The following is a 16,537-nucleotide window of genomic DNA, read 5'->3' as shown; positions in this document are numbered from 1 at the left end:
GCTAAACTTGTAAACTTAGCAACAAAAGTGTGATCCATAAAATTCACTGAACCCCTTACAGCATATTGAAAGGTACAGTGAGCTGCTTCAAAGCCCAATCTCTTGGAGCAGCTGTCCTGTAGCCTCGGGTGCCATTGCTGCTCGCTATGCTTTTATTCACTTTTATTCATTTTATTCCCTTTTATTCATTTTATTCCTGCGGCCGATGTGCTGCCTGGCTGAGCTTTGGTTGGGTCTTGGTGGTGCCAGGTGAGTCCTGGAGCACATTCTGTCCTTTCTGGGTGTTCCAGAAAGGGGGTGAGGGCAGTAAGAGCTGCAGCCTGGGGTATAAGGGTAAGGCCTATTTGGCAGAAAATATAGGTTGCGAAAGAATGACGAAAGGGAAAAATAAGCCTATAAAAAACTATCAAGTAGGATTCATATTATAGTAGATATTTTCTCCCTCTTGGGCCATGCTGTAGGAAGGAGGCTGACTAGTCTCCACAAAATGTATGTCTATAGATACTTCCATGTTTTCTTAGTACTCTTATATTGCAAATTGGTGCACTGCTATGAAAAAATAACTTAGCCAGCTGCAACCTGCATACATATTTTCAGCCATAATTTCTCTCTATTACTTATATATTTATATTTATGTCTCCAGCTGGGGGCATGATCCAGTTATGTGTCAACTGTACTGGTTAAAGCAAAGAAGGATGCATTTTGTCAACCTTCCTTCCCAAAGTCTTCCTCCCAATACTTCTTTCTGCCACCTGCTCCTTGGCCGTGTTTAAAACCCATCATCCTGCACTGACGTCTTTTTTCCCTCCGCAGAACTAGCACTTGGTCATCTGGCAGCACTACCTCTCACAGTAATTTTGAGCATCCTTGAAAGCTGTGACATGGAGACACTGCACCTTGAGGGCTGTGTCTGGCTTGGAAAACTAATCAAATCTGCTTGGATGGAGTCAAGGCTGTTCCTTCAGCGCAAGATCCCTCAGCCATGCAGATGAGAATTTCATGGTCGCAAACTGAAGCAGAAAGTTTTCAATTTGATTTTTGATGTCTGTTAGCCTAACTTAACGTGATTGCGGTTTGGACCAAGCTGTATTTAGGCAAGGCTTTTCCTGTCTCAGAAATGACAGCTTCTGCAGAAGTATCTGCCCTTGAATGGGAAGCGGTATAGAAAGGGGCCATACTAAAATGCTCCTCTGAGGAAAAATGAATGCACTAAAATATTATTGTGGTAAAGGCTGAATAAGACTCAGAAAATTGATACATTTGAACAATTATTGTAATACTTAAAGCTACCAAAGAAGTTTCCTTATTCTCTTTTTTTTTTTATAAACTTTTGCTTAATTTGACAGCCCCTTTGGAAGTAAGCTTGTGTTTTCCTGTCATTTTGAAAAACAATATAACAATTAATTACCTACATCCTCTGCAATCCTTTCATCCTTCCCCAGAAGTGTAATTTTATATATGTATTTTTCTGTATACATACACATACAGTGATAACCTTTCAGTGAAAACCGTTTAGATTGTGCTCTTTTCTGTGCAAACTAAAGCAACCAAACACTGGAGTAGCTTCTGCATCTTTCCCTATTTTAATATATTTGACCTCTTTCAGTAGATATATTGTTGTATCTTATTCCTTTGTTCTTCATATTTCCCAAATATGGTGTTTCTTTGTTGGTTTGTTTTGGGGTTTTTTTTGCATCACCCCGTATCCCCCAGTTGTTTGGATTGTTTATTTTTGCTATAGAATAGCAGTACGAGTTTCATAGCGCTACCCACTGTGAGATTTGATTGACGACGATGAATGTAGGCAGGTACTTTTCGCCCTACTCCATTCTCTATATGCCTAGTAAAACTGTAGAAATAACTCCACTTTTGTGTGCATGCGTGTGTTTAAACAAAAGATACTGGTTTGCATTCTTTTGGCTAGTTTTCCAACCTTTCTGCAAAGGTTTTGCCACTGAGAATGCAGGTGGAACTTTAGAATGTGTGAATGATGTGATACATGATCTACAAGAAGTTCTCCTTATTCACTTGGTGTGTGTGAGATGATGAAAGAATGTCTCAACTCCAAAGTCAAAATATTTTTCAAAGTGTCTTGAAACCATGTTAATTAACTGTGGGAGAACATTAGGAAACACTTTTTTACTGTCGAGGGTGCCTGAATGCTGGAATAGGTTGCCCAGATATTCAAAAGGTGTCTGGACAGTCCTGGGCAACTGGCCTTTGGTGGCCCCGCTTGACCAGGGCTTGGACTAGGTGATCCCCAGAGGTCCCTTCCGACCTCAACCACTCTGTGACTCTATGAAGTACTGCAAGTTTTCTTTCCTTGGTGCACAGCAGAAAATCCACTTTGAAATTACAAATTTAAACAACATTTGAATAAGAATTATGGGAGTATTATTAAAAGTTCTCTCTTTTTTTTATGCAGAAACACGAACAGATAGAACAAAGAAACTATTCAGACACTACACGGTTGGATCCTATGACAGCTTTGATGCTTCAAGGTAAGAGTTTTTCTTTTTGGTCGCAATCTGTTGACAAAACCTTTGTGGGTTTTATTAATTGTTACTTTTGATTTAGACTTTAAAGGGGAAGAGGGAAGCAGATTACTAAACAGAGCTTCTTGAGATCATTCTACATCTCAGCTGTTTTTTATCACAGCTTACTTTTTTCATATGGGATGGGTCTACAAAAATAGTGAGTCATGAAGCAGTGAGTATCACTGGTTTGTTTTCATAGTGGAGAAAGAAATCAGCATTTCACAGCAGCCGTGTGTTCCAGCTGCTTCTGCAGTCAAGGACCACTTAAGTTGCTGGGTACTTCACAAGATCAGCCTTTCTATATCTGTTCACAGAATCAGACTTGCTGACAAGAAAACCAAAATAAAATGTTGTGGTTTGTTGTTCTGAGCGGTATCTTAGATCCTAAGTAGAAATTACGCTGTTAGAAATGAGGAATTTAGAAATTAGAAATTATATCGTTGATTTGCAATTTCTGCTGAGTATTCGCGATTTTTAAGCAGGTTCTTCTCCCACACGCGTGTACTTTGGACATACAGCCAACTTCTGGTAGAAAGAATGATTTTTAAAGTGGAGAACCTCAGTCAGCTGTTGGTGTCATCTTAAGAAAATTGTGGTGGCTTAGTGGAATCATTATGCTTTTCTCCTGACTGTTTAATTACAGCTTGGGTTTTTTTATAGTTTTCAAGGAAAACACCTTTTTTTTGTAGGAGAAGAATTCTGAAATGTGTAAAATAATGATGGCAGAGTTTCACGTAGCACATTATTTTTTTAAAAAGGGCAGAAAATGTGGTTACTGTTGTTTTGATAATGCGATCTTAATCCTTGTTCTGAGGGTCATGCGTAGTGTCTGTGCCAGTTAAACAACTTGAAGAGGGAGGATGTGGTTCAGGTCAGCTGAAGGAGTTTGGGTACCAAAGATACCCTGCTGTGTTCCTGACGGGGGGTGTGTGGAGCTCTGAAGGGCTGGGGACCTGCTGGTTGTTTATAAATATTTGAAAAATATATAAATCTGCAGTCCCTTGAGCTGGGATTTGAAAGAACTTTGCGATGTTGGATGAAGAGGGAAGGTTTGGTGACAGGGAGGAATAAGATGCTTGTTGGTTGGAGGTAATCATCCCATCTTGGTGGCTCTGGTCTTCCCATTACAGTACACGGTGTACTATGGGGCATCAACTCTTACTGTGGTGACTTAGAAACAGAAACCCCATTTCGACATCTTGCGTATTCCCCTGTCACGATCAGCCAAGTTACAAATACTTTGCAGTGTTGGACAACAGTGTGATTGACGAGGTGGTCTAATAATGATACAGGTGTCAAGAGAAGCTGTTGGGCTTCTTGCTCTGCAGAACACAGAACTGTTCTGCAGAGCAAGCTGAACTGGTTCCTAGTTACATTTCCAGTGAGCAGAGTTGGCTTTTCGCAACATTCATCGCATGATCATTATTCTGTAGAATTCCCAGCCTTGTCTCTGTATTTCAATGTTAACGGGTAGGATTGTTTCTGTAAAACGAAAAGCTGTGGCCACAGCATGTTGTCTCAGAGATACCAAACAGTCCCCCTTGGAAACCTACTCGTACTTTCTAACGATAGATTTTTTCATTTGGAAACGTTGCTTCTATCTTTTTTTTTTTTGGTGGAGGTGGGGGAGCTATTGATTCTAAAGCACTTTTTGTTGTCCTTTTCCTGAAAAATCCTGGTCCATTGTTGAGAGTGAGCAATTCCATCTGCCTTTCTGAAACAGGCAGTAGTTTGTTGTTTATAGAGGTTATTCTGAAGCCATATTCACATCAAGGGCTTGAACCTTATCTCAGTGGTGCTCAAGAATGTATTTTAACCGATGAGCTGTTGGGGATCAGTGGATTATACTGTTATACTCTCTGCTTTTGTGTGATATGTTTGGGGATTTTGGGGGGAAAAGGAGAAGATTGTTGGTTTATTTTTTTATTATTTGGGGTTTGGTTTTTGTTTTGGATTGGTCTGAGATTGTGTTGGTTTGGTTTGGTTTTGATGGGGTTTGGTTTGGTTTGCTTTTGATAGGGTTTTTGTTTGGTTTGGGTTTTTTGTTTGTTTGTTTGGTTTGTTTGTTTGTTTTTCTCCTTTGTGTGTGTGTGTGTGTGTGGTTTGGTTTTGTTTTTCCCTGTAAGTTATTGCTGTAAGTTATTGGGTTTCTGCAGTGCAATAGCAAAACTTACAAAAAGATTTACATTACCTGGTTCAGGTCTACAGCTCAGCAGGAGAGTTTGCCAGATAGAACGGTAGTTTTTATACAGCCTTATTATTGCAATCGCTCCTGATTCTGACATCAATTAATTGTCTGAGCAGTAAGAAGGAAAGCAGTGTTGGATTTCTCCTGGCAGCATTTGAGTAAAGCAAAGTTTTGAGGAAAAATCAAGAATAGTTTCCACAGAGAGTCCGAAACCCAGTGGACCCCTTTTGAAGAGTAATAAAGGTGGTCCAGGAGAACAAGTGGAAATTGAGAGGGTAGAATTAATGGGAAATACCAAGAAATGCAGTGGAAAGTTAGACTTGCTTAACACACTTTTAAGTACGGTTATTTTAGAATTTTTGTAAAATTACACTAGGAAAATGAAAATAAAAGTGGTTTTGGTGTGCATGTTTCCAAACCTAGTTGGTTCCTGGGAAAGAAAAAGCTTGTTTCTCTGAGGCACATATAATAACTCACTGTAATGATGTATTTACAGGGAACACCTACCATGATGAAGGGTGATCTTCCTTTTTCATCCTTTACAAACATGATAAATATTGAAACGCTCTTCTGATACTTTTCTCCTAAACAAAATAGATTTTGAGGACTCGCTGTCCTAAAACTGCAATAGCTCACGAAGTCGCATTTCAGATACTTGGCTGAGGCTGGAAATCAGCTTTTTGTGTGGCTAAATGGTAGTTTTACTGGTGCTTACGTATTGCTGGTAAAGAAAAAGAATTTGCATTGAAGAATCTGACTAGAGATTAAGATGTCTTGTTAATATATACAGATTTAATTCCTAGCATGGCCTTCTTCAGGGAGGGAAATTGTTAAAATAGGCAAACAAGATGTCAAAGTACCAAAAGTTCTGGATATTTCCGAATTCGTGCTGCTGTGATTGCTCTCTCAGTTATCCTTTCCTATCGAAGTAAGTGAAGAACATAGTAAAACAGATTTAATTGCTTGCAGCTAACTTTTAATAGACATTTGTTAGAAGACAGTTGTGCCTCTGTATTAGAAGAGCTTTGAAACCAAAATGCTCACAAATACTTGCAGCTCATTCTGGGGCTGATGTGGGGGAGTGAGGGGAAGATTCTGCTCCCTCCTCTTTTTCCTTCCCCCTCCCAAAGGGCAAAAATTGCTGAGTAGAAACCCTCTGTTCAGAAATCTGTATTAATGGGCTTATTCACATGCAGGAAAATACACTGTACACGGCATTTTTCATCTTTAGGAAAATGTGCAGCTTGAGTAATGGAGGTTCATTAAATCCTGTTTCAGCTTTGCATAAGAGATCAGTTAGCCATACATTAATACTTCAGAAAAATGGGTAGTATGCTTGCTAATATGTAGAAAGGCAGCGAGACTTGCTTGCCAGTACAAATAGTCATTAAATATCATACAAATATAGTATTTGAAACTACCAGGTCTAATGTATTATCGGCTTTAAATGCTGACGGGCGGCATTAATTCTGTTATGCAGAAATGATGCTGTCTCTCGCAGCTGTCACGCGCTGCTCCTGCTGACGCTCCTTTACATGGATTCCTTTACTATTTTATTAAAACTTTTAAAGAACTAATTACTTTCAATCATTTTTCCTTTCATCTGGTGCAGATAGATGAATGTTGAAGGGAAGGGTGTTGTAATGGTGTATATGTGAGAGAGGGTAAAGTTTCTTACACCAGCAGGAGTTCTTATTGAACAAGTAGGATTAACTACGTGTCCCTGGACATTTGGGTCGGGCTGAGGTGACAAGTGGGATGGGCAAAGTCCATCTTCCACAGCGTGGAGCAGAAAGCAGGTATGGAAAAAAACATAGATTCATAGAATGGTTTGGGTTGGAAGGGACATTGAAAGCTCCCCCAGTGCCCCCCCTGCCATGAGCAGGGACATCTTCACCAGCTCAGGTTGCTCAGAGCCCTGTCCAGCCTGCGATGCCTCCAGGGATGGTTCATCCACCTCCTTTCTGGCCAACCTGGGCCAGGCTCTCACCACCCTCATTGCAAAAAATGTCATCCCTATATCTAGTCTGAATGCCCCCTCTTTTAACTTAAAACCATTACCCCTTATCCTAAAAAACAGATGTACCAACAAAGTCACAAGGAGTTATTGTAAGACTCCTTTGACATGGCTCTGGAGTTTTGTGTCTTGTCTGTATTTGTGGTCACGACAACCACAGGTCAGTGGTTTGGAAAGACAGGGGTGGATCCCATTGAGTTTGTCAGGAAAAATGTTTGTTTGGGTCTCTCTTGTCTAGGCTGGATGGGCAATGTTGGGATCAAGAAAAAGCTTCCAAAGTATTATAAATATTCTTCGGAAGTCTAGTTAAAGTTCAAGACTACCTTTGAGTAAAACAAAATTATTTGCAGGTCTTAAATCAGTTATTTCCTAGAGTCCTCTTTCATCAAGGTCAAATTCCAGTTTAATAACATAAATTATTGCTAAGGCATAGAATAGATGTTGGAATTTTTAAATATTTTCTTTATTAAAAAAAAAAATAAGGCAAAGCTTTAGAAATTATAAATCTTTATCTGTATTTAGCTGAAGCAAGGGAATCAATTAATTCTCTCAAGACAGGACAGTGACTTGTTCAGTCCGGAAAATCAGAAGACAAAAATTAATTTATCAAATTAAAATACGGGAAAATAATTAGTTGTTTAATTTAAAACGGAAAATGTTAGCATCTTTTTAAAATGTGATGTGACTGATGATAAAGTGGTAACTTAGTTTTCATACTCTGGAGACATAAATAATATGAGCAATTTTGGTACTGTGGAAAGATTATAAACTTGATATGGTGGAAAACATGATCCAGTTGCCTTCATGGATTTGGAAACTTTAGAACACAACAGCGGAAACTTTTACAGCTGCATTAATTGCATCATCTCCTTCCACCCCCAGTGGAGCAGTGAAATAGCAAAAGTCAATATTATAATTGAATGCCAGCTTCAATGCAATTATGAAGAATGTGATAGATAAGGTTCCCTACCTCTCCTGTGTCTTCTCTTTCTTCACAGTACCATCGACTTTCACGTTTTATTTTATTATTTCTTTTCCTGACCACTTTAACTGGTCCTGATAACTGCATGGGAGCAGTTTTCTTGGTGCTTTCACTTGACATCGTATGTATTAAGAAGCCCACAGGAGTGGGTGTAATAATAAATAACCTTTTACAAAGGCTCGTTGCCACAAAGTTAATGACGGGACCAAATTGATTTGCCTTCTGCTTTTAGTTCTGTTTTGCTGGATGAAGAAAAAGAGGAAAATTGGATTGTGTAGTCTGGGAGGTATGTGTAAGACAGCTTAATTAAAAGCTTAATTCATTAACCCTGATGTCCCTACTTGGAGTCAGGTGGCAGCATCCCTGTCTCATGAGCTGTCAGAAGCAACTCCTCCAAAGCCAATTTCCATACAAACCCATAACAAAAATGAGAGATGGTTCTCAGCTGTGTGTCCCAGCAATTATCTGTTGATGTTGTCGTCTGTGCTGTCGGATAGAGCAGAATAAGCTTAATCCTGAAAAGCCCAGAGAGACGCTTTATCACGGCCAAAACTTGTCTACCCTGGTAATTCAGCATGCTATGGAGTGCTTTAATTTTCTATTTTTTTAACCTGCAGACTCTACTTGCTGAATAACTCAGTCTTTGTCCCAAGGTTGTGTTGTAAATGCTACTGTCTTAATAGTTAAAGCATTAGGTGTGTTAAACAGTAATTACACTTTTTTTAGGGGGAGCTCTCAATTCGATGTGGAAATGCTTTCATTTAATTTGGTATCTGGTTTCACGCGGGTATTTTACATAAATATGTTGGCTACCTTCTGGAAAAATGCAATTATTCATTACTTTAGATAACTATTTTAAATGAATGGCAGTCTTTTGAAGAATACTGGTCATTGCAAGTCAGGAGGGATGTTGTCCTGGTCACGGGCGAGTGCGGCTTGGTTGTGTGCAAGCTGTTAAATCCTGGCAAATGGGTCTTTACAAAAATTATTCTTAACAATAAATTCATGATTTCTGGTCCTTTATTCTGGGATTGATACACTGATAAGTTCTTCTTAGCTGTGGTTTTAAACATAACTCTTTGTTTCCTTTTCTCTAGTGGAAAGAAGTAAAACCAGTAGTATTTTAACTTTTTACATACCTACGTAGCTCAATTTTTGCTCATAGTTGTAATGTGCATATAATGTAATGTGTACAAAATAGATATACAAATATAACTATGTGATATAGCGATGTGGTTACATCTGAATGCTCGTTGAGATTTTAGTCATTTAAGATCTCTACATATGTGGCGCTCTTGGTTCTTTTAGACATAGAGAACAACCAGTAGCAATGAAATTATGGAAAACAAGGTCTATTAAATGTTTTGTGTGCGTGTATTGTTACTTTATTTCTAAAGATATTTTGTTGGGCTTCCCTGATGCCTGGTCTGAATTAATTCCTGTGATAGCGCTGAACTGCTCTTAATGCGTGAGGCAGAAAGATGAGGGCAGCTCATTTTTAATACCTTGTGCCTCATTAACTTGAAAATATAATTTAATACAATTTGGAAAAACATATATATGTTTAAGCAATAATTAAGGCATTGTAGGTTTTGTGGAACAGGTGGAGATGTAAAATGTGAAGTTTTTCATTTACAGTTATTTGATTTTTAATGAGAATGATCTTACTTGCTAATAAACAACTTTGCACTTTGCCTCCCCTGCTGTTTTGTGCTGCCATGACTGAGCTTTTTATGGTGGTGACTGCAGAAAATATTGAAAGCAATTGTTAAATTAGGAGGTAAAAAGGGAGTGTGTGTTTGTATATCTGAACTGTGATATCTCTTTGTTAACATCTGTAGTATAATTGCATGAAGATGCAATATTAAAGTCTCATACAGTTACGGTAACATGCAAAACTGTCCAGTGAGTGATAAGTTTCCATGAACTTTTTTTGTGTTGTTTGCTGCCTTAATAGTGAAGTTTGTTTATGCACTTCAGTAAGATCCTGCTTTTAGCAAGGAATGGGTTTGCATGTCGTGATTAAAATTTGTCAGCCATTTTCTGGGCTAAATTTTTAGAAGAGTTAACAAAGAACCACCAATACTTTCCAAGACCAAAGTTAAAAAAGTATATATAGCCCTTCCTAAATTTAAAATTATCCTTCTGACAAAGTTTAAGGATCCACTTCTAGTGCTAGAGAAAGCCTAACAGCGTAGCTACGAGTACAGAAGACGTTGTTTGCAAGGGCTGTCATTTGGTGGATGTGCCAGCAGCTGAGATGCTCAAACTCAACAGTATTTTCTCTGCAATTCCTCTGATCGGATGCCGGAGGACAGGATGGATTTAAATGTCAGAACTGAACGCAGCAGCCTGTGTCCTGTGCATGGGGAGGAATAAAGTTTTCTAAATTAGAATAGAGAGAGAGGAAAAAAAATAATATATATATATACATATATATATATAGGAAGAAGAAGTGAAAACGTCAGAAGGTGAGGACAACAAGAAAAGACTGTGAGTGTGCGATACCAGGTTAGTTAGAAAAAGGAGCCACAATTAGATGCAAGGGCAGAGCAGAGGAAAACAGGAGATGAAAATGTTTGTTTTTCAAGGGAAAGAAGAACAATTAAGTTCCCTATAATTAGTGTTTGATATTCTTGTCTCCTCACCTCCACTGTGCTTCCTCCATGTGACCTTTAATTCCCTGTCCCGCGACACCCTGGGCTGCCTCCATCTCACCTCATCACTAGATGAGCAAAAGCCGCCATCTGGTGCCTCTGATGGTACGTGATGCATTTTTAAGTTCTGGCAAGGCCAAAAGGAACAAATAGCTGTTGAGCTCATGCTGTGGGCTTTCCTCCAGTGGGAACAGTGATTTCAACCACTTTCCAGTGAAGTTTTCATAAATATTTGTTGCATTTGTAGAAGTTGATATACAAGGTAAATTCTAAGGGTGACTGGCAGGCAATGTATCCTTTTTATTCTTGAAAAAATATATTGAGACATCAGAAAGGGATTGATTTGCATGCTCCTAAATAAAACTGGTCACTAGAAAGCTCTTCCATTGTGCAAAAAATAAGATTGCTGGGAGGAGGATGTCTTGTCTTTGCATAAATAGATGTGGTGGGGTTGTAATTTCAATTGGGTGGGTCAAACCGTACCAAGAGGGACCTGCTAAAAAGCAAGAAATAGCTCGTGTCAGGGTGTTCACCTGGAATAAAGAAGTTCTGGGCTTGAGTCTCGTGTGTGTTAGGCTGCTTCGACTTAAACCCATACCTGGGATTGCTGATGAATGCCAAGAACCTGGTGGATAGAGCAGTTCATTATCCAAATCTCTTGAGACTCTGATTATTTCACTGAGCCAAGAGGCAGATGCTCGCGCTGTCCTCAGAGCCTGCGGCTTGTAGGTGGGGACATGAGGGTTGGATGATTGGCAGATATGCCCATTGAATACTGGGGGAACTTGCTGGGGGTCCCTGCTCTCTCCGCCATAAAATATCATCCCATATTCTGGAGAAATAATGTCTAATGAAGCCTTAATTTAGACTATAATATCCCAACAATAGATTAGTGGAGAAGCATTTCACTAAAACCATTTTCATGGCAAAATTCTGAATAGTGAATGTTAAGTTAAATACACGGTCTAAGAAATAGTGGTAGTTGCATATTTAGAAAAAAGACTGTTAACCATGTGTCTCCTAATTTTTCTAATTTAAAACAAAAAAACCCCAGCATGTTGGGTACATATAACAGCTCTCAGAATTCAAGTAGTTCAATGCTACAATTGCAAAGTAGGGCTGATATTGAGTAAATTGTGGAACTCTTTAGCATTTTCAAAGACTGATGTTGTAGCACTGTCAGATTTGTAGAACAGTTGCAGAGGTGCTTTATACATCTACTGTAAACACTTCAAATATCATAAATTTTGAAATGTACTTAAAATTAAACCTATGCATCCTAAATTAGATACTCAATTGAGTTGAAATGATAAAACACTTTTTTTTTCACTCTATGTCCAGTACTTACAAGATTAAAGTTTCATATTTCCAGAATGCAACCAGTGAGCTATTGCTGAACGTCAAAGGAAGGGGGGAAAAAGTCGCATTCAACCACTTAATTAAGAAAAGTAGCTGCTAATTTAAATAAAGCAGAGTTCTCTCTCTTAATCATCTGGTATCTGTAAAGTCAGTGATTTTTCACTGCTACCAAAGTTGTATTAGACAAGGAAGCTGTTGAGATGGACATTTCTCAACCTGTTGTTCTGATAAGTAAACAAAATTTGGAGCAGGCTTAAAATAACTTGGAGCTTAATGTGATTAGAGAAATGGAGAGAGGGGAGAATACATTTCAGAAAAAAAAAAGGTAGAGACACCACCTCCTTTTTGACATTAATGAGCTTGTAAAATAATATGGTCATTAGTTGGGATTTTTAAAGGGTATGTGCAAATCAGACTCTAATTGAAGCCTCCTCTTGATTTATTTTCAGTCAAGCCCTAGAAAAATTTAGTTTCCCACTCTCAATTGTGTTTTTAAAGCTCTTGGAGAAGAAAAAGTGGGAAAATGCTTTCAGAAGAGCTTTCCTCTATGCCTTTGTTAATGCCTCACTTGTTTTAAGAAAGAAGTTGAAACCTAGTGGTGACGTGCCTTATAGTAAAGTGCCCTAAAATTTTACAGGAACTGATAACTCTGATTAAAGCACTTGTGCACTACGGTACAGTGTAGGATTTTACATGAAACACTGACATCTGTAAAGGTGGAATGAACACAGTTACTCAGACTTCTTGTAGTTAGAGCTGAATTTCGATTCCAAGGAATGCAGGACAGAGCAAACAGGGTGAGATGGAAACCCTGAGGGATCCCTTAAAACTCATTTGAAACTCATGGATATCACCAGTCGTGAAGTCGCTGCTCTCTTTCCCCTATTTCATAATATATTTATGTTTATCCTTTAGTATGTTTAGACTCCCTGAATGGCTAAAGGAGCAAATCGAGTGACAATCCTGAAATGTGCAGTGAGTTTACTGGTAATTGTAAAGACCTGCAGCATCAAACTGATGCCTTAACACATCTTAAAAGTGTTAATAAAACAAAGGGAAGGAAACAAATTCCAAGTCCTATCTGATGTTTGCCAACTCTGAGATAAGCATAAGCTTCATGAACTAGTTCAGGTGCTGCATCAGCTGAAGAAAATCTTTATTGTTGCATAGTTATGTTTCTGTACACTTATACTATCTTCACTTCTTCACTTATATTATCTTCAGTCTCAGTTCTACCTTTGTTACTTGTCCTATTTGCTAATCTGGAATACATTCTTTTCCTTGTTACTGTGGTTGTCTGTGATAGTATTGACCACCAGCAAAAAGATTTGGAAAGTTATTGATTAAAAAAGCCTATATAGAAAGGCAGTGCTGTTATGAGTAGTTATTATTATTATTCCTCTTGTGTAAATACTTAATACATTAAGATTCCTACTTCTTTGTGGTTTGGTGGCAATAGCAGGGGCTGGAACTGAAGCTGGTTTTGGTAGAAAAATACAAACCTCAAAGGTGAGGTGGATGAATAGTTACCTAAACATATGGATGTGTTTGTGCAGTCTGTTTGTTCAAGGCTTGCAGTATGAGCAATGAATATTAATATTTTCATAGTGCAGGCTTCGATTGCTCAAATGCTTGATAACTATAAATGAAAATTGCTACTAAGTGTCAGGTATAAGTGGAGTGTGCTGTAGCCCAAAATCCTAATGTGATTGATGGAACATCTGTATGAAATGGCTTGAAGGACTCTGCGTTATAAAACTCTGATGTTTTATACTAGAAGGACACCTGCCTGCATGTTTTGTGTTTAATATTTAATTTGTCGTGTGTGGTACCTGGATTGGCTACTTATTTTAAAAACACAAATGAAATTGATTAAGATAAACCAATGAAACTCTGGGGTTTTTAAAGCACACTTTGCCGCTCTACTCACCCCACAATGTTGTTTTGTTTTCTGCCCACCAGTGCAGATGCAAGAGAATAAGAACATTTCTCTTTAAAAAAGACTATATATATATTCATTGTATTGTGTATGTATATATAGTGTATACGTATTAATATAGCTATATATCCATATGTATGAAAACGTATGTATCCTTTATATAGAGAGTGTGTGTACATGGGATTATGACCTTACCATTGACTCTTTTTTCCTTCATATCATGAGATTTCTGTGTAACATCAAATCAGGCTTTTACTGGATGATTTCTATTTCTATTTATTAGTTACAGTTTCAGCAACTTAAGGTGAAAACAGGGAAAAAAATCAAAGTAGTACTGGCCACATCAGTTGGCTTGGATATAACCTTAGATTCCGTACTCCCTTCTCCTGCACATCACACAGTATGTTATTAAGTGTAATTAAAGGCTGGATAAAACAATATAGACTGATACATGTGCATAGAGAGAGGAAGTTTCTCCTTGGCTCTACATAAAGAAATTGTGTAACTACTTTGCACTTTGTCGTAAAATCAAATGTTTCAGTTTTAAAACAGCTATTTCTTTGTAACATTTTATGGCGCAATTTTATTGAAGTTTATAGCAGTGTTACTTTAACATGCAACCCTGTCCATCGCAGGGCAAAAAAAAGTAGCGCAATCTTTCTGACTTTCTAATTCTTACTGAATCACTTCCTGACTGATATTTTTTTGGTAACTTAGTGAAGAGCTTGTCATTTTTTACCAAGGGTATCAAGTATTCAAAATCCAATAAAGACGGCTTGATTACTTGTTTAAAAGTGTGAATGAAACACCGTTTTAAGCGGAAGAATTTATGTGCCCTGTCAGGTTTTACTGTAGTCTGTAATTTCCTCACAGTGCAATATAGACCCGTTCAAGATAGGAACTAGGGAACATCTAAATGTCTTTTATGGCACGTTACAGTTTGGCATATACCTTTTTCATCAACAAATGAATTTCAATGAAAATATGCAGCTTTGCTTTCCTCACCATCAAAGATCTCTGCATGTTGTTTACTGAGCTGTGGAGAAAGAGCCCTGGTACAGGAGACCCAAAAGACAAGTAGATAAGGATATAAAACACATATTGCTGAAACATCCTCTCTTCTTTTCCCATTCCTTTCCTCTTTTTTTCCTTTCTTTTTTTGGCATTGACACACAAAACGCTGTTGGAAGTGCTACTGAAGGTATTGTCATTGGATGCTGCAGTTTCCTTGAGAGCAGCTCTGAAGCTGGAATCCATAGGTAGTACTGAGCTTTTTATTCCATGCTGCACGTCCATATGCAGCCCTGATTTTGAATTCTTTTTCTGGAGAAACAGCAAAATCACTCAGAGCCCCGTTGTTTTGAATTCCTAGTGAAATATTCTCCAAAGTATTTTGAGGACTGTATTAACTTCTATGGTTGGGCAGCTTTGTTACCTCCAAATATGACCTTTAATTCAAATAATTCTGTTTGAACAGTAAATGTTGTACTGGTGTGAGAATTCTGCATCACGATGATTAAATTGTTGGTTTGGGAAACAGCTCAACTTCAGCCAAGCTTCTCTTTATATACAGTAGCTCCATGGAAGAAAATATAGGCCAATACTTTATCTGAAGAAATGAGAAACAAAAGGAATTAGTGTGACTGCTTTCAGATGTTGTATATAAATTTATGGAATGGTTTAGATATTGTTTTGTTGTGTCTGGTGAAGTGTAGAAAGAGCATTTCCTTTATCGTTAGGCTGTGATTTGATCCTTCTAACATGTGGCTAGCGGTGAATTCAGTAGATCTTTCAAAAAGATTGATATTGCAAGAGTGCTGAGGAGAGGATATTAAAAAAAGTGATATTTGGATTTACTTGGCCTACTGAAAGAAGTGAACTTGGAGGGAATAACTTGACAGAGCCATCTGCCTGAAGGGTTTCTGGGCTGAGAAACTGCTCATTTGGTTGTAACTCTGGTTGTTTGAATCTCCTGTGCTCTGTTAAATAACTTTTCTGCCTTGGCAGGTTGTAGTCCAGTTTGTTAAATCTGAAAAGCTTAGATGTAGGGGATGCATGACTGGAAAAAATCATGGAAATCATTCCTATTTACATTTCTTTTTTCTCTGCCTTACAGAGGGATTGACAAAACACCAAATAGCCATTTTTACTTCCAGATAATGACCTTTTCCAAGGAATTGTACTCAATGTGCTGTTTTTCAGATTGAAATCGACAATGATATATATGATGCATACTTGCCTAAATGTATTCTACAGTCCTGATAGCTTCCATCATTGTAGTTTAGTATTTTAACTTTTGGAGTAAGTCATGCTTTAAGATAGGGTGTAGTTAATGTAGTTGAGAAATGGATGTAAGGTTTCATGGTTTTGTCTCCACCAGGAGCCTGTGCTTCAACCTTTGTTTTCTTCGTAAAGGTCTTTCTGAAGGACTTGACAATTCTGCTTCCTTCCTCAAGTGTTGTCTTAAGGGGCTATTAGGAAAGCAGAAATTCTTCCTGTCTTGAAGAGTCCGCACAAATGATGGTTGTTATGTTGAACATAACTGTGCTGAGTTCAAACCTCAGGTGTCTGCCTGACCGTGGGTAAATCTCTTTATTTCCTTTCTGCCTTGGTAAATCTGTAAAATTACAGAACTTCTAAGAGCTCTGCACAATTCTTGAGCCTTAAAGTGTCAGAGAAGCTACAAGAACTGATGACCAAATATGTTTTCTAATATTTAGTGTTTGGATAAAGTAAAAGTAATTTTAGATTGACTTTCTTTGCCTGAAGATTTTATATTAGAGATTGTACTTCATGCAGAAGTGTTCTGCACTTGATAGGATGTATTTTGCATTTAACTTTGTATGCAATGAATCTTG

General features: G+C 38.0%; 1 protein-coding gene across 5 annotated transcripts in view; it reads left to right on the top strand.

Moving 5' to 3' along the window:
• The window catches only part of SHANK2 (SH3 and multiple ankyrin repeat domains 2), a 315,788-nt gene that overhangs the window by 169,951 nt on the left and 129,300 nt on the right, over positions 1-16,537 (top strand). For all 5 annotated transcript variants that reach the window (XM_065065546.1, XM_065065547.1, XM_065065548.1 and 2 more), the window contains one exon: positions 2,426-2,501. In XM_065065546.1, coding sequence (XP_064921618.1) covers positions 2,426-2,501 — 76 coding nt within the window. The remainder of the gene's footprint in view (positions 1-2,425; positions 2,502-16,537) is intronic.

This window comes from Columba livia, chromosome 5, assembly GCF_036013475.1.
Source record: "Columba livia isolate bColLiv1 breed racing homer chromosome 5, bColLiv1.pat.W.v2, whole genome shotgun sequence".
Classification (NCBI taxonomy): Eukaryota; Metazoa; Chordata; class Aves; order Columbiformes; family Columbidae; genus Columba; species Columba livia.
This window is presented reverse-complemented; position numbering and strand designations above follow the sequence as displayed.